The 22,474-nt window shown below is 38.1% G+C and overlaps 2 protein-coding genes across 2 annotated transcripts; one reads left to right on the top strand and one right to left on the bottom strand.

The window, feature by feature from the left end:
• The first annotated feature begins 1,508 nt into the window (after positions 1-1,508).
• Positions 1,509-7,943, top strand: ctsd (cathepsin D). The gene is made up of 9 exons (XM_077563170.1): positions 1,509-1,677; positions 2,380-2,536; positions 3,536-3,659; positions 3,926-4,044; positions 4,131-4,330; positions 5,634-5,756; positions 6,010-6,154; positions 7,001-7,099; positions 7,429-7,943. The coding sequence occupies exons 1-9, from the start codon at positions 1,616-1,618 to the stop codon at positions 7,588-7,590; spliced, it is 1,191 nt and encodes a 396-aa protein (XP_077419296.1). The 5' UTR covers positions 1,509-1,615; the 3' UTR covers positions 7,591-7,943.
• Positions 7,944-8,038: 95 nt separating this feature from the next.
• On the bottom strand, positions 8,039-21,727 carry cdhr5a (cadherin-related family member 5a). The gene is made up of 14 exons (XM_077563169.1): positions 21,616-21,727; positions 19,628-19,800; positions 19,259-19,321; positions 19,096-19,185; positions 18,924-19,010; positions 16,684-16,788; positions 16,412-16,597; positions 15,247-15,337; positions 14,654-14,751; positions 14,362-14,568; positions 13,120-13,233; positions 12,956-13,022; positions 12,499-12,659; positions 8,039-10,824 (listed from the first exon to the last, which is right to left on the bottom strand). The coding sequence occupies exons 1-14, from the start codon at positions 21,704-21,706 to the stop codon at positions 10,243-10,245; spliced, it is 2,115 nt and encodes a 704-aa protein (XP_077419295.1). The 5' UTR covers positions 21,707-21,727; the 3' UTR covers positions 8,039-10,242.
• Positions 21,728-22,474: the final 747 nt, after the last annotated feature.

Genomic DNA, 22,474 nt, shown 5'->3' with positions numbered 1-22,474 from the left:
AAGCCGCATTCCGCTTGGCCAGCCGGTACCTGTCAGCAGCCTCCGGAGTCCCACAGGCCAAAAAGGCCCAATAGGACTCCTTCTTCAGCTTGACGGCAACCCTTACCGCCGGTGTCCACCAGCGGGTTCGAGGATTGCTGCCACGACAGGCACCAACCACCTTACGGCCACAACTCCGATTGGCCGCCTCAACAATGGAAGCGCGGAACATGGTCCACTCGGACTCAATGTCCCCCGCCTCCTCCGGGACAATGGAGAAGCTCTGCCGGAGATGGGCGTTGAAACTCTTTCTGACAGGGGATTCTGCCACACATTCCCAGCAGACCCTCACAATACGTTTGGGCCTGCCTGGTCGGACCAGCATCTTACCCCGCCATCGGAGCCAACACACCACCAGGTGGTGATCAGTTGACAGCTCCGCCCCTCTCTTAACCCGAGTGTCCAGCACATACGGCCGCAAATCCGATGACACGACTACAAAGTCGATCATCGAACTGCAGCCTAGGGTGTCCTGGTGCCAAGTGCACATATGGACACTCTTGTGCTTGAACATGGTGTTCGTTATGGTCAGTCCGTGGCGAGCACAGAAGTCCAAAAACAAAACACCGCTCGGGTTTCGATCGGGGGGGCCATTCCTCCCAATCACGCCCCTCCAGGTCTCACTGTCGTTGCCCACGTGAGCGTTGACGTCCCCCAGCAGAACGAGGGAGTCCCCAGGGGGTGCGCTCTCCAGCACACCCTCCAAGGACTCCAGGAAGGGTGGGTACTCTGAGCTGCTGTTTGGTGCATAAGCACAAACAACAGTCATGACCCCTCCCCCTACCCGAAGGCGGAGGGAGGCTACCCTCTCATTCACTGGGGTAAACCCCAACGTACAGGCGGCTAGCCGGGGGGCAATGAGTATGCCCACGAGTATGCTACGTAATTGTGTAGATTCTAAAACAACCTGCTGTGCTAGCGGACGTTCGTGCCCTTATAAGTGATAATATTTCTTGTTATCTTGTCACAAATCCTTCTGCGCTCTATGCTTGAAACTTGAATAGTTCTCTCAACTCGGAAACTTGGGTATCAAAATAAATTCCCAGTCCAGTAGAAATAAAATATGATATGAGGGGGCGTTCACGTGCAATTTTGTACTCGACATATGGTATTTCCCATAATTTCGATACCACACGAAGGCAGCATCATCTCGCAGAGTTTGCTCCAGCCAAATTTGCGATTTTTGGCTTTACGACGGAATTTCATATCGCTGATTGCATCAACGATTTTTCAAGAGTACAGTGTACCCTGGCCTGTATCTTATCGCTGCTATATTTGTATTATTATTATTATTATTATTATTATTATTATTATTATTATTAGTAGTAGTAGTAGTAGTAGTAGTAGTAGTAGTAGTAGTATTGATTAATACAGAACATACAATAATAGCTGCTATTTTAGGTGACGTCGATGTTTGTGATTGAGTTGAGGATGTTCCCATTGTTACGAGTCACGCAAATGCAGCATGAGCCTCACGTGACTCGGTCACCTGATAAAAGTCGTTTGTTTCCAAACAAAGCGTCAAATCGCCCAGTCATTGTTGAATCTGACGTTTCGGAACTTTCCAACCTTTACGATGAAGAGTTTTTATCTACTTCTTTTGTCAGCGTTAGCCCTAGCGAGCGACGGGATTGTTAGGTAAGAAAATCACGTTTTTTGGCACACGTACTTTAAATTCAAAGTCATCCGAGTTAGCTTTGTTAGCAATGTTTTCTTTGAAACGCACAAGCGACGAATAGGCATGTTTTACAATCTGCACATTATATTATAACAGTTTTTTTTTTATGTCTGTAGAAGATTGTAGAGAATGGATGAAGGAAGTATGGATTAAAGCGGCCCTGGTCTTCCAGTCAAAGAGCTCACGTTTGCTAGTTATAATCTGTAGTGATTCAGAGGAGTCTGTTGTTTGTACGTGGGGGATCTCTACATACACTCATTGATAATCTTCTCACAACCTTAGTTGCTCTTATAGAATTAGCTCTACAAGCAGGAAGCGCATAATACAATTGTTAAGTCACATTGTGTATATATCACTTCTAAACCATAAATCTAAAACAATCACATCCAAATTAGTACATGTAGTGTTTTGTGACAACACAGGCACCTCAAAATGTAATGTGCCATCACAAACCGCAATTAAGACTTCCTCTTTTGTATTGTTGTGTAGTATATTATGTGGAGATGAGTATTGTAGGTCAGTAGGTTATAACTTTACTGCTAGCCTTGAAAGGTGTATTTACTGTAGAGCCTGCTTTCACAAATGGATGCATTGTTGTTCACATGTTTGGATGTTTCGCCACCAGACTACAAAGTGAACAGTTTTCTTGTCCTCTGATGCAGAATTCCCTTGAAGAAATTCCGCTCCATCAGGCGTGAATTGACCAACTCGGGTAGAAATGCAGAGGAGCTCGTGGCCAACAAGCACTCCCTCAAGTACAACTTTGGCTTTCCCTCAAGCAGTGGACCCACTCCTGAGACCCTAAAGAACTACCTTGATGTAGGCATCCCTCTCACAAACGTGTTTTCTTCAATTCAGGGTTTGACTGTTTACATTGAAGCGGTGGGGAGTGACACAACAAAGATACCTTTGTGTTTGGCTCCTTTTCCTGAAAAACTTCCAAGCCATATGTATAGAATTATTGTCTTGCCTGTTACGTTCCGTCAATCCATCTGTAACAGCTAAAAAAAAAAAAAGGTGATGTTTGTGACAGAAAGAGGAAGCTTGGTCGTGCATGTACTGTCTTGCTTTATGTGTCATAATTTGACAGTCAGCTGCTTCAGATTTTTTTTTGTTCTGATTTCGTCACACTTCCCAATACTTGTTACCTTTATCCTAACACATGACACCATTCACCAGTGTTTAAAAAAAAAATAAAAATAAAAATAAAAAAAAAATAAATAATAATAAAAAAAAAGAAGAAAAAAAAAAAGAGAGACATAGTGTTTTGAATGCACAATTGACTGCATGGAATGCATAAACAAGGTGTTCGGGTTTTAGCTTAAGTCCAATTTTGATTCTCTTTGAATACTTCAAATCATTTAGTGGCAAGTCATGATCTCACAGTACAAGCTGACAAAAAGAAAAAATAGCCCTCAATTTTGAGAATCTGTGAGTGTGAACTAATGAATATAGATATAATATTATTTCATTTAGTTTACATAAAATCAGTATTTTTGCAATAGCATTTTGAAATAACTGTCTTTTAGTCATGTGAAACAGACATTTGTGTCAGTGAAGGAGTTTGAAGAGAAATCTCTGTCTGATTGGACATGACTTGAACTGTTTGACCTGCATCCTCAGGACCTACCTACAGAGTCTCATATTACTGATGAGAATAGAACAGACTGACCTACATGTAGTGTTGGATTAGTTTCTAATCTTTCAAAGTACATTTTTTGCTGATTAGCTCTACAATAAGTTCCGTTTCGACCAGTTCATCATGCATCATTGCAATCTTCCAAAATTTTTCTTTAATAACTCGTATGTTGTCACCAGGCCCAGTATTATGGTGAGATTGGCCTGGGCACCCCCCCTCAGCCCTTCACTGTTGTCTTTGACACCGGTTCCTCTAACTTGTGGGTTCCCTCCATCCACTGCTCCCTTCTTGACATCGCTTGCTGTAAGTCATTCTTGCTAATATAAAAGAGCAGTCCTGTAAGTCAGGCTACACTGGAAAAAATAGGGATTGATATTTACTTGAAAAAAAATCTAGTTAAGTTTGTTGACATCAGAAATTCTAGTCAAACTCATTGTAAAACGTACTTAGAATTTCTGAGTGCATCAACCTTTGCTAAGCTTTTTCAAATTAATATCACTCCCCATTTTTTCAGTGTATAGCATCACATTCATTAAATCAAATTTCTTTTTTTTTCTTTTTTTGGGCAGTGCTTCATCACAAATATAACTCCGCTAAGTCCAGCACGTATGTGAAGAATGGCACTTCCTTTGCAATCCAGTACGGAAGCGGCAGTTTGTCGGGCTACCTCAGTCAGGACACGTGCACCGTAAGTGTAATCTGCATCAAGTTAAATGATCTTGCAGTGAAGACAAACACAACTCTTGAGCTTGTATGCTCACTCCCATTTTGTAGATTGGAGACATTTCTGTGGAGAATCAGCTCTTTGGGGAAGCGATAAAGCAGCCTGGGGTGGCTTTTATTGCTGCAAAGTTTGACGGGATCCTCGGCATGGCCTATCCACGCATCTCTGTGGATGCCGTGGCGCCAGTTTTTGATAATATCATGAGCCAGAAGAAGGTTGAGCAGAATGTGTTCTCCTTCTACCTGAACAGGTAAGGAACATACCTGTGGGTAATTTACTGAGTTATTTTTCTGATGCAGCAAATGCAAGTGAGGAATTGTAATCTAATGGGGGAAATACAAACAATGTAAAATTGTAGCATTCAAACGTAGTGCTAGACGATATGTTTTTTTTTCAAGGCTGATCCAGATTATTAGTAGTCAAGGAGACCGATAACTAATATATTTCAAGATGATATTCATTTGCAGTAAAAGAGAATATTAGCGTAAAAAAAATCTTTAAATGTCTTTTTCTTTTCATTTTAAATATATAAAGAATTGACAACAAAAAATGTAGGGAGCTTCCAGGATCTTCAGCATGCGGTAAGATAAATTAAAAACTAAGCAAGTAAATAGTTCTCTAAAGTTTTCTACTGTAAATAAAGTTTTCCAAAATGTCGACATAATTTAATTCACTTTATTATTATTATTATTTATTTATTTTTAAACAAAAGTGTAAGGAGTTCCCAGACTTAGCATCATTATTTTATAAAGGGTACATTTAAATAAATACATCAATGAAAAATTCCTTGTATCTCACTGCGCGCCAAATGCATGCGAATGTAGCTAATTTGGGGTTTTCGTCCGGGTTTGTAAAAGATTTCAAAAGAGCTTCGCAGACAATATTAAATTGTCTGGATATGTTTGAAATGTCTTTGCTACAAGTAAAAACTAGGGATGTACGATAGCCACAAACACAACAGATAGACTAAAATGGTATGTCTATTATTATCAGCTGATTTCTTTATTATCTGGTTTATCTGTATGACGTCAAATTGGTTGATAATTGCTAATAATTATTGGCCACCGATATTATCGTGCATCTCTGTCTGTGAACGTCTTACAAATCCTGATGAAAACCCTAAATTTTGCTACATTCGCAACCATTCACTACTCTGTGAGATACCAGCTTTATTGGCCATCAGATTTGTAAAAAGGCAGATATTCGCCACTGATAACATAACATGATGTCATTTTCTGGATCACATTGGTATTAGTGCACAGCAATTTTCAGATCTCTCCAGAGACATTCAATCGGATTGAATGTATGTTAATGGGTGGTAGAGAAAAACACAACAAACAAAATGTCAATTTTCATGTGGAAATGGCGTCAATTTTCTTGACCCTGCCTCAAGTCTTGTTCACAGCCAAATAGACATCAAGTCTATCGACTTAACGTGTAGTTTATTATGTGTGATATAATCCTTGTTGCAGTTACTGACCTAAATACTAATGATGACTGCGAGGCCTACAAAGTATGCAATGAGAGTTTTTCTATATCTTCCTCTGCTTTAGGAACCCCGACACTGAGCCAGGTGGCGAGCTGCTGCTGGGAGGAACGGATCCCAAATACTACACTGGCGAATTCAGCTATGTCAATATCTCCCGCCAAGCCTATTGGCAGATCCGCATGGACTCGTGAGTTTTCAGGGGAGAAAAGTTGTTTGAAAAATACCACAAAAAAGTCTTCTGTAGATTATATGATGTATTACAAAGTCTAATCTCTGCCGTGACATTTCCAGATGTCACTGTAAAGTATTTGTTATTTATTGTGGCATGTTCCCCCAGCTATGCTACCTTCGTCAACTTCATTGAAGATTCTAAATTGTCCATTGCATTGAATGTGAGTTCTAAAACCATTGGGTGTCAATTCCTGATGTGTGCATTTCAGGTTGCAAGTGGGCAGCCAGCTGAGTTTATGTAAAGGTGGCTGTGAAGCTATCGTGGACACCGGCACGTCTCTGATCACTGGCCCGGCTGAGGAGGTCAGAGCTCTGCAGAAAGCCATTGGAGCCACTCCGCTCATCCAGGGAGAGGTGAGATTAAAAATCAGGCCATCCATTCACATCCATCCAGGTCATATTCTGAACACTGAGCAATGAATGCCATTTAGCTTTATAGTATGAAATGTAATTGCCAAGTATGACTATGAAATCATGGTGTATAATAATTAGTGGTGTCAGGCAATGACAAAATTTAATCGTAATTAATCACATGACTTCAATAGCTAACTCAGGATTAATCGCATATTTTATATCTGTTCTAAATATACCATAAAATATTTTTTTCTGAGTTTCATACTCTTGTTAACATAAAAGTGGAAAAAATGTTAAACTCATAGAAATATGGCTGCATCTTTTAGTCATTGATACAGTAATTTCATAATAATTCATAAAATTAAAACGGAGAGTGATATTGATTTGTTCTGAGGTCATTTTTCTCCTACTAGATGGCATAATTGCTTTTGTAAGACGGTGACAGCTCAGTGCATTTTTCCTTTCATATTTAAGAGCTATCTAATCTTTAACATGAAGTAGTAACTTGTGAAATTCTGCACATTTTTTAAATTGTAAAATACAACTTGACCCCAGTCTCCACAAATATATATGTATTATTATTAAATTTATTACTGCAAAATTTTGACATGGAAGTGTCTGCTACGTTGCGACTGGAATTCCCCAGTACAGGCTTTCCATGTAAGGAGCGGTCACTAATTGTGCGTTAAACAAATTAGTGGCGTCAAAGTAACTTTTAAATTAGGTCAAACTTAACGCACTAATTTTGACACCCCTGATAATAATAGATCTTCAGTTTATTTTCTTTAACACAGATAAGCCGGTTTGTGTATGAAAAATGTAAATCATTTCCCATTTGTGTTTCAGTACATGGTCAACTGTGATAAGATCCCTACACTGCCTGTCATCACTTTCAATGTGGGCGGCAAGGCGTACAAGCTGACTGGAGACCAGTATGTCCTCAAGGTGAGAACGTATGCCATTTTTGTCCAGCAGGGGGCGACAAAGATTGGGTCTACTGCCGAATAGTAAAAAACAATGCTACTCTGTGAATAATAAGCCTTACGTCACCCCCCCCCCCCCCCCCCCCCCAAAAAAAAAAAAAATCAAACAGTTGCAGCCTTGTTTGATTTGACCAAGTCATAAGGGGGCAGCTTTGTTATTCAGAGAGATTACACTTGTTTTGTTTTTGTCGTTTCTGTTACAAGCTCTCTGCCAACTTTTGAATTCTGGCACATTCATTTTTAAAATACCAAAACAGCAGCACAGCCCGACTGCCATATTCCCACTTGCAGGTGAGCCAAGCTGGAAAGACCATTTGTCTGAGTGGCTTCATGGGTCTGGACATCCCTCCCCCAGCAGGTCCCCTGTGGATTTTGGGTGACGTCTTCATCGGCCAATACTACACCGTCTTTGACCGAGAGAACAACAGGGTTGGCTTTGCCAAATCTAAATAGGAACAAAGTAATGTAATACACACATGGCGGTACAATGCTAACAATTTCCACTTTGAAAGGCATTTATCTGTGCTGCACAATTTTTGTTGCTTTGCAATCAAACACTATTCAGCAATAGATTTTGTGTAGAACTGACATGCACTCCACTGAAGAGGTTGAAGTTTTTAGATGTGATGTGTGCATGCAGATTAAGGAAGTGGGCGTGTCTGAGCTTGTTTTATTTTCATCAGGGACTTGTTTTAAACTGTAATCTTAATTGAATGGCATTTTAAAGGAAGGCGACCCTCTACTACTGACTTTGGGAAGTATCTTAATGCGATTGGTCTTGATTCCTAAATAAATAATTAAAATTGTCTTGACTACAGTATAATTCTTGATATAACAATCGTTTCAAACAGCTTGCAAGTAGTCCATGTCTTGTCGGGCTATAAATTGTTCAATTGGATTGTAAAATGGGAAGATTTAACTAGTATAATAACAAATGTATACTTTAGTGCTAATCGGAGCATGTTGATTAATTCAGAATATCAGACCTCAAAACTATTTGGACCATGGTAATCTTTCGTCTAAAGGAAGATGTGTATTTTATTCTTAAACAACAATATATTCACAGCCATCTTTTTATTGATGTGCTCAGAAAGAGAACTTTTACTGAGAATTAAAATGTACAAAATGTGAGGCAATGGAATTAGTAGACAACATATTTTCTTAAAAGAATACTTTTACTTCTTTTTAAAAAAAAAAAACATTTTCAGCAGTAAAACAATATTTTGTATATAATTAATTTGATGTTTTCATTATTTTTCATGTACAATAAATAACTTTAAAAACACATTTTGCCACTTGTTGTCGAGTGAAAATGTCATCTACTCAATCTTCAGCTTGCAAATGTCACATGATGTAACCCAAAAAATGGCTGAGCTGTGATTGGTTGTTACCAAAGCACATGGTGTCATTTTCAGTCTATCACAAGTGGCAAAATATGAAAGAATTATTGACAAAATAGCTTTTTACTGTGGAAAATTGCTAAATAAGTGAAGTATACCAAGCTCTATATAAGTTGTTAACATTTCTTGATTATTTTATTATTTTTTAATAAGGCCCTTCTGTGGTGAATTAATAATGCAAAACATGCAATGAGTATATCCTTGTGTGTTTCTGTTGACACATGACTCTATTGTGAATTTGAGTAAATAGGTATTAACTTAAGCATCTTTCTGTTGAGCTGTTTATTAGCAAATGTCTGTTCAGTATTCAAATATTGTTCCCCTAACCCAGTTGTAGGGAACCTCAAGATACACTGTCCTGCTTGTTTTCCACGTCTCCCTCTATCAACACACTTTGATTGATGAACAAGATCATTATCAGGCTTCTACAGAGCTTGACGATTAGCTGATCATTTGAGTCAGCTGTGTTGGAGGAGAGAGACATGGAAAACGGGCAGGACAGCGGCTCTCGACGACCAGGGTTCCCTATCCCTGCCCTGACCAATGTCCATTACTGGTGTCTCTTTGTACAATGATATATTTAAATAATGTCAGACTAACCAGTTTTAAGGGGCATGGAAAGCAAAAATAGAAACAATATTTAACTCTAGAATCTTCCTTACTTTGAATAAAATAGTTTCACTATAGCTCCCTGTTGAGACTTAATTAAGGTGTGTGAACTTAAATCAAAACTGTCATCATTTGTATCATACAATCGTAATATTTTTTAACATCAAATAAAAACTCTATTAATGCACATTTTCAAATACTTGTGATACAGCAACAGTAACTACTCTCTAAAACTGCATGTATTTTAGAAAAGGCTTTTGCTCCCGCTTGAATTAAAATTCTTCTGATTGTCTTTTTCTTTTAGCTCCATCATATGTGACTGATGTCGCAATTCAGTTTAGTTCACTTGGCAAATGTTAAAACTTTAAATTAAGACTGACCTTTGCGCTGCGTTGCTTAAGTGTCATCTTGAGCAGTCATAAGAAATAAAGGTATTTTGTCAGCCTGTTCTAATAAAATCAACATTTAAACGATCTATAATTAATATTTTGAACACGAAATTCTTCTTTTTTTTCTTTTTCTTTTTTGGAAAGAGCTCAGTATTATTCATTCGGCAGCCTTGCCAAGTCAACATGTCATAATTGAGCTCTTTGTTTTTTGTTCTTCTGCATGCAAGTTTGTGCTCTTTAATTCACCTGCAACCTGTTATAAATCCCAGACCCTTCACTTTAACTGGAGTCACGCCACAGTCGTGAAGTTGTCAGGAGACCAGAGGAAGGATGAAAGGAAAGAAATGAAACAGAGTGAAATCCAGCACCAACCAGACACCACCTACCACCCACAGTTACAAAACCAGAATATTTCACCAACCCCAGAAACATCTAAATTCTAACAGATTAGGGAGGCCTCAAGTGACCAGAGGATAGACTAAAGGAAGGAAGGATAGAAGAAGCAGAGTGAGAGCTACAAACACCAGCCTCCTCTGTGAACACAATTGTAAGAAACTCACAGTAGTAAGTGCATACTTTTGGACGGTAGAATTTTTCTGTCAAAGTTTTTACAGATATCCAAATGTTGAGTCTCCATGGACTGGACTGTTCAGACCTTGGCTGTCGGGAGTATCCAAAACTGACACTTCCTTGAGCCGGACATCCTGTCAGCCGTCCTGCTTGTTCTCCTCCACCTTCGTTTCTGAGGTAGCAGTACCAAGGTCCTGTTCAGCTCCGTGCTCCGTGCTGTGGCTTTCCTGCCCATCATCAGATTCTGTGCATGGGGCATCAGGGTCTACGACTACTCCCTCCATCACCAACTCCCCTTCCAGCTCCTCCTGCGTCTCCTCCTCCACCCTGCCCACAGTGTCCGGGATAATCTCCACCTCAATGTCCGAGGAGTCCTCAATCTCCTTGAACCACACTGTTTTCTGCCCCTCCTTCCTCCTTTGCTTGGCCAGGGCGGACCTTGAGCTGTAATCGTCTCCATCTCCTCTTCCTCTCCTGGAGGGTCTTAGCGAGGGACTCCCTTTGGGTGCGTGGTTAGTAAAGACACCACAGGAGGAGCAGTGGCGGTTGCGTCTCCCCAGAGGCATGACTCTCCCCCCGGGGAAGGTGCTCCGTCTGGGAAGGGCGCTCTTCCATCGGCCGCGGCTGCCGTCGGGCTCATTCTGGAAGCCGTCATTGGTGTATTGCAGGGAGTCTCTATGCTCCCGATTTGGCTGCTCAGACTTCAGGCAGTCCAAGCACTAGAAGCATAGTTAAGATTAGAAAGTCATGAATTATGGCTTCTAACAGAATTTCATCATATTACCATGTTTCATCACAAAATCCATGAGTGGTCTTGATAAATATGCTTTTTGTTTTCCCCATTATGCGTAAGCTGTCACTGCTTGAAGACACCTCTGTGTTTTGGCAAACATCATGAATGAATGTCTAGAAGTTTTCATAACTGGGCATCTCGCCAACAATGGCAGAATTAATTAATATAAAGATATCATAGATTGTGGTGTCCTAACATGAACACAAACTAATGCCTTTAAAATGTTTTTCAGTAGTAACTGGCTGTTTTGTTTTTTTGGTCTCAGCAAATGTTCCAAATGTTTTGAAGCATATTTGCTGTTTGTCTGCGATACTTTTAACTGGAATGTGGCCATGTTAAAAAATTTTTTTTAGAAATGATTTATCTGGGTGTCTTTTTTTTTTTTGCGCAAAAAAAGTAGTCGGTAGCGTACACCCTGAACTGGTTGCCAGCCACACAGAGACAAACAACCATCCACACTCACAACCACACTTATGAACAATTTGTCGTGTTCAATTAGCCTGCCATGTATGTCTTTGGAATGTGGGAGGAAACCGGAGTACCCAGAGAAAACCCACGCAAGCACGGGGAGAACATGCAAACTCCACCCAGGTAGACCGAAGCCCGGACTCGATCTCACGTCCTCTGCACTGGGAGGCAGATGTGCTAACCAGTCAGCCACCATGCCACCTCTCGTCAGATATAATAGTCTTTAAATTATTTAGATTTAAAAATAAAATAAAAAAATGTTCAAAAAATGTCATAGTCTACATTTTTAAGTTGTAAGAAAAAGAGACACATTAAAAAAATGCCGAAGAGGAAAAGGAGGAAATTACCATAAAAAGTCCATTAATGTCACAGAATTGAATAAAAAAAAAGAGTAAAGAAACACTCAATAATAAAATGTTCAAATACGAAAAAAGGCAAATAGTTACCATAAAAGGTCTTCGGAATTGCACAAAAAAAAGTCTGAAAATTGATGTTTAAAAGGCAGCAAATAAATTGTTCAAATAGTAACCATAAAATGTTCAAAAACAAAAGAAGAAATCCTAAAAATTATGATTAAATGTCCGCAAAATTGCCCAAAAAAGTCAGATTTTTTTTAAAGGAAGAAGCAAAATTATTTAAAAAGCACTAATAAAATGTTCCCCCAAAAAAAGAGAAAATACTGAAAATTACCATAAAATGTCCACAAAATTGTCAAAAATGTCAAAAAAATTGATAGTAAAAAGACAGCAAAATGTTAAAAATAAATAAAATTGAAAGAAAAAAAATTATGAAAAATCAAGTCCGGAAAATAATACATTTAAAAAAACAGAAGAGGAAAGGCAGAAGAAAATGAATGTCTATGTATTGGATGCTGCTTGTCTATTTTTGTGTTGTAGTGCAGCTCTAATTAGGTCTTGGGCCCTTACAGACTAATACTAACTGTTTCCTTCATCAAAATCTTCAAATGTTTTGCGGCCTAAAATGGCTCTTTTGACAGAAAAGATTGCTGATCCCTGAGAGATGCGCCATTTTCCAAATTTAATGAACTAAACATCAAACATGATTATAGAAGTGCATGTTGTCTTTTGTGTTCTGTCATTTTACATGAGATTTTACAGCTCACAACACTAACCTCACATATTTTGTCCACACTGGAGTTGCCTTTCCACAAGCGGGAAATCAAGAAGCCAATCACAATGAGGCAGAGGACCAGCAAAGCCGCCATGACCAGCCCGAGTAGTGCCATGTCACCCGCACGGTAACCAACATTGGAAGGGGACGGCATGGCATCAGCTGCAGAGATCATGCTACTTACATACATTGTCTAATTACAGTTTGCGTATACATACTGTGTATTCATGAATTATTTAGACCATCATTTTTTTCAATGCCAAAATCAATACAAGTGCTTAAGCATGTTGGCTAAGCTCAGTTTTGCACAATAGCACAAGGCTACATATATATGAGGGTGTGTGGATACTTTCTAATTGTATTTTATTTCCCTCCATTGCCTATACATGTTGACGTCCATTTCAGTTCTTATTATGACTGCAAACTAAGTGATATTGTGTGTACGATTATGTTCCTACCAGGTATGACCTGAACAGACAGGGCAGCTGTACCAAACTCTCCCGTGGTTGAGTCCACTGCTCTAAGCTGATTTGAAGTAGAAATAAACACATTAACAGCTTAGAAGTGATGTCAAATTATTTTTTGCATTTATTGTTGCTCCGATTGTGAACAGGAAATGCACCTGTAAAGCAAATGACTCCGTCTTGACGACTCTCTTCAGAATCACGAAACCATCTGAAGTCACGTTGACATAACTGCTGTACTGGACCTCATATTTTACATCTGGATTCACACCCTGAAAAACAGGAGACCATTTTAACAATAATATGTCTTATACAGCCCCACTTGTCTAAACACGTTTTTCTGATTAATATTGCGTTTATAAAATATGAATTAAGCAGAAGATTACACTTGTTTTTATCCACTTCAGAGGCGGCCATTTTGCCACTTGCTCTCGACTGAAAACAGGTGAGCCGTGATTGGTCATTACCTGAGAAACAGTGATGTCATCTTCAGTCGACAGCAAGTGGCAAAATTTTAATTGGCGCAAACCACAGCTCTACTGCTTAAGCCACAAATTAACAAATTCTTTACAAATGTGGCAACGGTTATAAAGGTAAGATTTGGATATCCCTAATTTGTCAACATGGTGGGATTTAATAATGTACATTTACAAAATGGAAGGCCTAACAGCATTTGTAAATCAGAATCATGGTTGGTTTGAGACTCATTGGGAAAAATGGTTAAGGTACATTAAAATCGAAAAAGCCCAATTTCATTTTTAATTATGATAATTTGAAAACAATGGTATGGTAACTCCCTGATGTTCATGATGCTCATATTGTTTAAAATTGTGTATTTTTTTTAACCTTTTAAAAAAAGGTTAAAAAAATACATAAAAAATGTATTTTTGTACCTTTTTTTAAGATGGAATTTTTTTTACGAGGGGATTAATGATGACATGCATATTTTTGCATGTGTGAACTGTACCCATCTGTATAAGTGTGAAAAGTTATAAATAAATAATTACAAAAAAATAAACAAAGATAAAATTTATTGTCAAGAAGCATTGACTGTTACGCCCCAAAAAAGTCTACCAAACACAATTTATTTTAAAAAAAGAAAGAAAGACAAAAGTCTGATATTATATGTAAACATATAAAGTTGAATGTACCACTGGTAGAATGAAATCAAATCACTGTTTTTCATTACAGTTCAGTGAAGATTAATTTCAGCTAGCATCAAATTGGTTGAGGAGCCTGTCATGACAATTCTATATGTCATGGAAGCAAACAATGAAATCATTGTTTTATACCTGATTAAGTCTTTCTGAATAATCTTCAGATAATTGGCTGTGAAAGGATTGAAAATAATCGTTGATTACAACCAAAAGTCTCTCCTCCACCAGAAATGAAGAACTTACACCAGCAAAGTCCTCATCTCGCGCTCGAACCCGAAAGGGTCTGTTGCTACTGCGGTCCCGGAGGATCATGCTCTCAGGTACGGAGTTGCTGTAGATAAAGCCCTCGTAACGCTCCTTCTCAAACTGAGGAGGGTTTCTGCTCTTCTTCGTCACATCAAAGGTCACCTGCGTCACAGCAAACTGATCCCTGTTGGTCACTTGTGACGCCTGGGAGCGTTGGAATAAGAAAAAAAAAAAAACTTGAACAAGAAGGAAAACAATACAGTACATTGTCTAATGGTTGTGGTGTTACCAGAACAGTGAGTGTTATTGGGCCCACAATATCTGCAGCTTTAGTCATGCTGATGTTGCCTGTTTCCTCATCTATCTGGAATAGATTTCCTTCATTCCCTGCAATTGGCAAGAAAATTGCAAACATTTTAAAATCCACACTCACATAAACATCATCCAACATCTCCTCTTAACTTCTTTTAACACCTTGGGTGTTTGAAATGTGCAGTGCTCAACTTGCTTCTATCTATTTCCCCCACTACTGGTATTTTGTTTTGGAAAAATTCAAAATCTAAACAAATCACAACTAAAGACAGAAAGTGTTCGTACCACGCTTATGCCTGCTGGAACTCATAAAAAGAAGTGAAGATGAACTGTGGGAGGAAATTAGTGAATGTGAACATATAACAAAATAGATCCGCACATAGTCGATATCCTTACTCCAGATTCTCCAGCTCAAAAAGGGTAGCAGGTTTGAGGACTTACATCGCTAGTATGTTAATAAGATTGCTTATATTAAGGGTAGGTCTGCTCTATTGAGAACCATTTCTAAGCATTAGGAGGCAGTGTCGAGTAAGAAACCATCAATTGCACAAATCTTAAGCAAATGAGCACCTCTTAAAATCCGGTAGCTAATCTGTTCACTCCTGTTCTTGTCTCCATCTTTTGCAAAAACTGGGCCGGGTTCCAACATCAGCGGGCTTTCCTGTAGATTCAAATCATGATGTCATGCTACCTTTCTTTGAATTGCCATAATTATGTCAGAGGTCTGCAACCTGTTTTAGTCCCTTTCCTGTGGTTCCCTGTAGAGCTCTAAAAAAAAATTGGTAGAATATGTTTTTTTTTTTTTTACATATTTATTTTTTCTTTTTCTTAGATCAAATATTTATTTAATGAATTAATAATTTAGATTTAAAAAATAATCATAATAAATAAATAAAAATGTCAGTCCAAAATTTAAGTTGTCAGAAAAAGAGAGATGCAAGGTGGATGAGACAGTTTTCAAAATGACCTAAAAATGTCCAAAAAGTCACCATAAAATGTTCAAAAACAAAAGAAGAAAGGAAGAAAATTACCATAAAATGTCTTTGGAATTGCCCAAAAAAGAAAAAAGAAAAGTCTGAAAATTGATTAAATAAACCCTAACCCTTTTTTTTTTTTCCAAAAACAGAAGAAGAAATCCTGAAAATTATTGTAAAATGTACATAAAATTGCCCCCAAAAAATTAAAACCTCAGAAAAGTATTTAAGGAAAAAGTAACCATAAAATGGCCCAAAATAACTGAAGAAATCCCACAAAATAGCCAAAAATGTCAAATTTTACTGAAAGGCAAAAAAGTCTAAAAATGTATGAAAAACTAAGTATGAAAACTTACAAAAATAAATCCAAAAACAGAAGACAAAAGATAGAAGAAAATCAATCTCTACGTATTGGATGCTGCATATTTTTTCTGTTCTGGTGCAGATTAGCTCTTGGGCCCGCCGGCGGGTACATTTGACTAACACTAACGCATCACAATTTTCAAATATTTTGCACTCCAGACCGATTTTTGGTTGTTTATTTGGCCTAAAATGGCTCTTTTGATAGGAAAGGTTGCCGACCCCTGCTCTATGTCAACAAATCCTACATAGGTCTGCATCAAATCATCTTCAACAGATGAATGTGAAAACAAGGTGATAGGTGAGCGTGCATGTGTGAATGTACCTTTACACATTTTATATTTGGAGGTGTGTGGGGGAGGGGGTCAGTTTTAAAAGTACATCATGGGGTGTGGACTCACCTCCTTCTCCGTCAGATTGACTTTGCCTCTATAGCCAGTGCTGACACACAGCTTGGCAAGCCCTAAATTAGTCCTTAAACAAGGTTGAAACCAAGGCGGCCTGTTATCGACGTCCTTTATGTGCACCGTGATGGTGGCCACGGATGTGAAGAAGGGATCATTGGAGGTGGAACCATTGAAAGTGTCCTGTAAGGTTTTCGACAACAAAGGTCACAGAAAAGCAGACTTCCATCTCTTGGTCCGAAGAGTAGTGCTGTGATACTGCACTGTACCTGTACGTGTAAAACCAGTGAGATTTTCTGAACAACATCGTAGTCGATAACACTTTTAACAAGTAATTTGGGAGTGTTGATGTTCTCCAGCCGGAAGTATTTTTCCTAATTGAACAGAGAGAGCATTGGGTCATGACCAAAGAGGCATGAGTGCAGGCTGCTGCTGAATTCATAAATAATAGCACCAAATAATAACGGTACGGCAGCATCTATTTTTTCAGTATCTATTATTATTATTATTATTATTATTGTTATTATTATTATTATTGTTATTATTATTATTATTATTTTTATTATTATTATTATTATTATTTAAAAGCATTTTATCATACTAGGATATTTACTTATTATTTACTTATAAAAGCTCCAATTATATAATTACCCACGTCTGGTATTATAAATGCATGTCTGATGTTTCCAATTAACCGGTGCTTTAAAGAGGAAGTCAACCCCACCAAAAATTCTTAACATATATTCTATGTAGCCCCACTATCGAAATATGGTATTTTGGTTAATATTGCGTTAGTCAGGGCTCAGGCAAGGACCAATCACAGCTAACCTGTTTTCTGAAGCTGAGCTGTGATTGGTTGTTACCTGAGACCTGAGCAACATTGATGTCATCTTCAGTCGACAGCAAGTGACAAAATGTCCGCCTCCTTTGATGGATAAAAATGACTGGATTTTGCTGCGTAACTCATATTAATCAAAATGTCATGTTTAGTCTAGTGAGGTCACATATAGCATATTATTGTCAAGAAATGTTTATGGTTGACTTCTACTTTAAGTGGCACTTCTCAATATCAGCCTCCAGTGTACCCTGGACGTTTTATGGCGTATACTCTTAGAAGTAAGTGTTACAAAAGGGTTCTTCTTGAAGGGCAGGGGTTCTATGCAGAACAATTTGCTTCAGAATTTTTTTTTTGGTGGTGGGGGGGGGGGGGGGGATTTCTTTAAGGGTTCTTTTGAGGCTAAGGGGTCCTGTAAAAAACATTTCAATACAGAGAACCCTTTTTGGAAAAAGGAGTTCTTCGATGGCTGTTGAAAACATGCGTATTAGTAGAAGATCCTTACCATCAAATATTCAAATGTTTAGCCATGTTTCAGTATTTAAAATGAAAATATATTTGTAATATTATCAATTCATTGTGTTGGTTCTGCTGCAGTCTTAAATATCTTTCCATACAATAGTTGAATGATACAAGTATTGAGTAGAGCGAGCTGAGGGCTCCCCGCACTGGGTCTTGAGCATGTCTCCAAGAGAGACAACTGTATTAAGCAGTCAGACAAAGTCTTAAACCCACTGACTGGCCCGTGTATCTCGACATCTGTTGTTATAAAACCACCCCTTCTTTCAGGAAGCATTATCCATGGCAGATCCACCTGCCTGTGCTTGTTTGTCAAAAGTTGATGAAGTAGTAAGTATTAAATACTGTAGAGGTGTCACAATTAATATTTTTTTAATGCACGATTAATGAATGCCCCTTACTTGGAAAGCCTGTACTGGGTGGAATTCCAGTCACAACGCAAAAGACACGTCCATGTCAAAATTTAGCAGTAATCAATTTAATAATTATGCATATATTTGTGGAGACTGGGGTCAAGTTGCATTTTACAATTTCAAAAATGTACAGAATTTCACAAGTTACTTCATGTTAAAGATGAGATAGCTCTTAGTATGAAAAGAAAAATGCACTAAGATGTCACCAATGTCTTACAAATGCAATTATGCCATCTAGTGGCTGAAAAATGACCTCAACACAAATCAATATCACACTAATTGTTTTACAGTGCAATACATATTTTTCATTCTAATTCAATGTTATGAATTATTCTGAAATTACTGTATCAATGACTAAAATATGCAGCCACATTTCTATGAGTTAAAAATTTTCCCACTTTTATATTAACAAAAGTATGAAAACATAGGGAAAAATTATTTACTGTACATCCTTTGTACGTTTAGAACGGATATCAAATTTGAGATTAATCGTGAGTTAACTATTGAAGCCATGCGATCAATTACGATTAAGAATTTTAATCGGCTGTCACGCCTACTAAATAGTACTTTAATACTACTCTACTGTGCTTTAATAGTGCTATATTTCATTATATGTTCAATTTCTCCCCCAAGGCATTGCCACCCTGCCGTGGCCAGGTGGTTTGTGTGCCTCATTCGCCCACATGACTGTCACCTCGTCTCATGACATGATACCAAACATTACATTTCACTAGAATCTTACCATGGCAGACTCTAAACGATAAAATAGTGGTTCCGAATCAGCATCAGTAGCTTCTATCAGTCCAACACTGGTATTGACAGGAGTCAGCTGGGAAGTCCAAAAGTCAAAAATTCACAATCAAATCCAATAGATGAATGATGAATAAAATTTGTACAATGGCTGCACAGTTCACCTCATTTACGTCCAGGATGTAGTTGGTCTGAGCAAAGTTTGGGGGGTTATCGTTTATGTTTTCCACCAATACTTCAACAGATTCATTGACCTTATATAGAGCAAAAATTCAGATTAATTTATTAAATATGACATTGATGGGTATTAGGTGATATTGCACTCACAGATTTGGAGCCTGGTCTGCTGCATTGTATCCACACCACCAGAGCTGCTCTGTTGGGTAAAGCCTACCAAACATTCATCCTTTGTAATATGATGTATTATTATATATATAAATTATTAGGCCAATTATCAGTAATAATTAAAAATGCATGAAACATATTGTTCCACATTTTATTATATTCTGTATATATTTTTACATTGCCATGCTATTTTTGCCAACATAATATAAAAGTTGCATCTGGAATGAGTATTTGTCTCCTGGTGTGCTGGTTAAGTCTACGGTATGTCTACAGTAAGTCTATGAAATGATAAAATCAACCAGAAAAAAAAAACATCCCAAAATTTGTAAATTTGTTTTGTTAGTTAATTACCTCATAGTCCAGTTCTTTCCTCACCATCAGGGCTTTACCTTTCAGGTAAAACATTTCTTCAGGGTTCACCACAACAGTCAGTGTTACGTCACTACCAGAGCTTATTTTTACCACCTGGAGGTCAGCAGTGCTGTTCTCAGGGACAGGCACAGGCCCAGCAGGCACTGTGCAAACTGGGACAGGTGTGACAAATCAGAATTTGGCCTTGTGACCTTGTGGCAACATTATTCATTTAGATCAGAGGTGTCCAAACTTTGGCCCGGGGGCTATTTCCGACACGCCATTCATTTTTCAGCGGCCTGCCTATGTACTAAAAATGTAATAAATTTGACACAGCCTGCAAGGCCAGTTATTTTGTTTCTTTCTTTCTTTTTGTTTTATTTTTATTTAAAGGGGTGGGAGTGGGCAGAGTCAGAAAGGAAGGTGTCAAAAAATAGTAACACCTACTACCAATAAATTGGGTTAAGTATTGTAGAGGTTTTCTAGATATGCAAAAATACAAATTAAGTAAAAAGAACAAAAACAATAAAATCAATCTAATTAATTAACTAATTAATTATCTAATAAAAAAAAAATTAAGTATCTTTTTAAAGGGGTGGGAGTGGGTAGTCATAAAGGAAGGTGTCAAAAAATAGTAACACTTACTACCAATAATTTGGGTTAAGTTCTGTAGAGGTTTTCTAGATATGCAAAGATACAAATAAACTATTGGTGAGTGAAATAATAATAATGTGGTGAATAAAGGTACTTCAATTTTTGAGGCAAAAATTGTTTCTTCCACTTTCTGATTCGTGTGAAAATCCAATTTATGAACGTTAATAATCTTCAAGTAATTGTTTTATAAATGCTAAGCTTCAGTACATCTTAACCTTGTATGAATTCTAAATGTGGAGATGGGATTCGGCTGCTGTTCAGTGCAGTGGTGGATCCAGTCTAGTTGGATAAAGGGGTGTTGACCACACCAAAATCTTGAAAAATTCTTAACTATTTAACTAATCCCTCTTAATAGAAAGCTGTTATGTAGCAGTTTCTCAAAACTAATTAGAAAACATTAACAACAATTGCCTGTTTTATTGAGTTCAGTGTGTATAATAAAGTCAAAGATTTAAAAGCATCCGTCCCTTTTTTGTACGTAGCCCCAAAAGATAGTTTGGACACCCTGGATTTAGATTAAGTTAAGGAGCTACAATTTTGAGTGAGCTATGCAATATATATGGTAGGTAATATTAGTATAATATAAAGTTACAAGAGAGAGAGAGAGGGTTGTGTCATGTGTCATTTAGGTTACAGGCCACTAACAAGACTTTTCTAAAAGCAAATAAATACTGTATACATTCTTTATTGATCAAGTCAGTGCCCTGACCTCAATCCAAATTATTTTTAATAATAAGACAAACACGAAGGTGTGAGAGGGAAGGTGAGCATAGTAAAGGCCTGGTCATGGAGGACAGGAAAATATTAAAAAGTATGGTTTTGTTTATCATTGTTACTTTGTCTAAATGATATTGAACCTCTGAAAATGTTCGGCCATTATTATCTTTTTTTTTCTTTTCGGAAACTCATGATTAAAACTTGAAGTCTGCACTTCAAATTCACAATCATCCAAATATTACAAATCCATTGATTGTGTTGTATAAACAGTAACTATTGTTTTCCAGACTGTAGCAAAAGATCAAAAGTTATGACTTAAATACCGGGTGAAAGAGATTAAAATGATGTGTTTATTCTTAATCAAATTTGGACTTGTGATGGGTTTTAGCAAGATGTAGGTCAGATACTTACTGTCGCCACAATAAAACACTGTTTGGGACAATTATGGGTTTTCCCGTTTTTGTAGTTTGGCTAATGAATTTCCAGATGCCTGTAAGCCAAAGAGGATTGGCAGCACTGCGAAAACTGAAAACACTGACTCTCTGTCACAGCAGCTTGATCAACATCCTCCTGCAGCACCAGATGAAGCCTTCAAAAGAGATAAGAGCACTACTTACGTCTTTGAGCGGAAGCAAACATACAAAAGCAGAGGGTGATGATGCATCTCAAGGTGACAATCACAGGTTGGCTTTTCCATTTTTGATCCATGTCCTGATTTGTGGGGCACCAACAGATGAAGACACGAGGAGGATGAGGAGTCCGTGGTACCAGCTGGTACTCCACATAATGCCCTTTCTGTGCTGCCTGGCGAGTGGGAGTCAACTACAGTTGCCATGTTTGTGACTTCATCTTACGGGCACATATCGCATGAAGCGGCTGTCAGCAAAGGCCTCCCACAGAAATACTTGCATCTCTTTTAAATGCTGCATTCTGGGGGGTAAATCAACAAGATGAATGTTAACAGTGGGAAACATTTCTTCTTGTTTCCTCAGGGTGGTAGACCTGTATAAAGGGGTCAAATAAAACGTGATCATTTAAACGAATGAGATATTTGGATTAAACATCCAAAACTGCCCTGGAAAATGTTGTTGGCTACTTTGTTAACACTTTTTTTTTTGATATACATATCATTTTCACGCTTCAAAATAATGCATTGAAAAGTGTCATCTTGCCCAAAGGCTTGCTTTCATAATGTCTCTATTGTTTCCAATAATTCCATTGACTGAAGGCAGCCATTTTTCTTTTCACCCTTGACCGTTGCAAGAAGTGCACACCTCTAAGTACACGGACTTACATATGAATGTCAGCTGCAAGTGTACGTCCGTGTCTAAGTAGAGTAGCCATACCAGGCCAGTGGGTGCCCTATTACCTAACTGAGGTCAGTCCCAAACCAGGATTTTAAAAACGGGGGGGGGGGGGGGGTGGGGGGTGAGAAGAGAATCATAAAAATGGTGCCAAACGAAATGACAAATGAGT

This window comes from Vanacampus margaritifer, chromosome 4, assembly GCF_051991255.1.
Source record: "Vanacampus margaritifer isolate UIUO_Vmar chromosome 4, RoL_Vmar_1.0, whole genome shotgun sequence".
NCBI classification, from domain to species: Eukaryota; Metazoa; Chordata; class Actinopteri; order Syngnathiformes; family Syngnathidae; genus Vanacampus; species Vanacampus margaritifer.
Note: the sequence above shows the minus strand (reverse complement) of the source record. Positions and strands in the feature narration are given on the sequence as shown.

Coding starts and splice junctions, on each gene's coding strand:
- cdhr5a (XM_077563169.1), bottom strand. CDS start 21,706: ATGGATCAAAAATGGAAAAGCCAACCTGTGATTGTCACCTTGAGATGC. Junction 14,752..15,246: donor TAGCTACCGGATTTTAAGAG/GTGCTCATTTGC, acceptor TGCCAATTGCAG/GGAATGAAGGAAATCTATTC. Junction 10,825..12,498: donor GTGTGGACAAAATATGTGAG/GTTAGTGTTGTG, acceptor CTATGCTTCTAG/TGCTTGGACTGCCTGAAGTC.
- ctsd (XM_077563170.1), top strand. CDS start 1,616: ATGAAGAGTTTTTATCTACTTCTTTTGTCAGCGTTAGCCCTAGCGAGC. Junction 1,678..2,379: donor GCGAGCGACGGGATTGTTAG/GTAAGAAAATCA, acceptor CCTCTGATGCAG/AATTCCCTTGAAGAAATTCC. Junction 3,660..3,925: donor CCTTCTTGACATCGCTTGCT/GTAAGTCATTCT, acceptor TTTTTTGGGCAG/TGCTTCATCACAAATATAAC.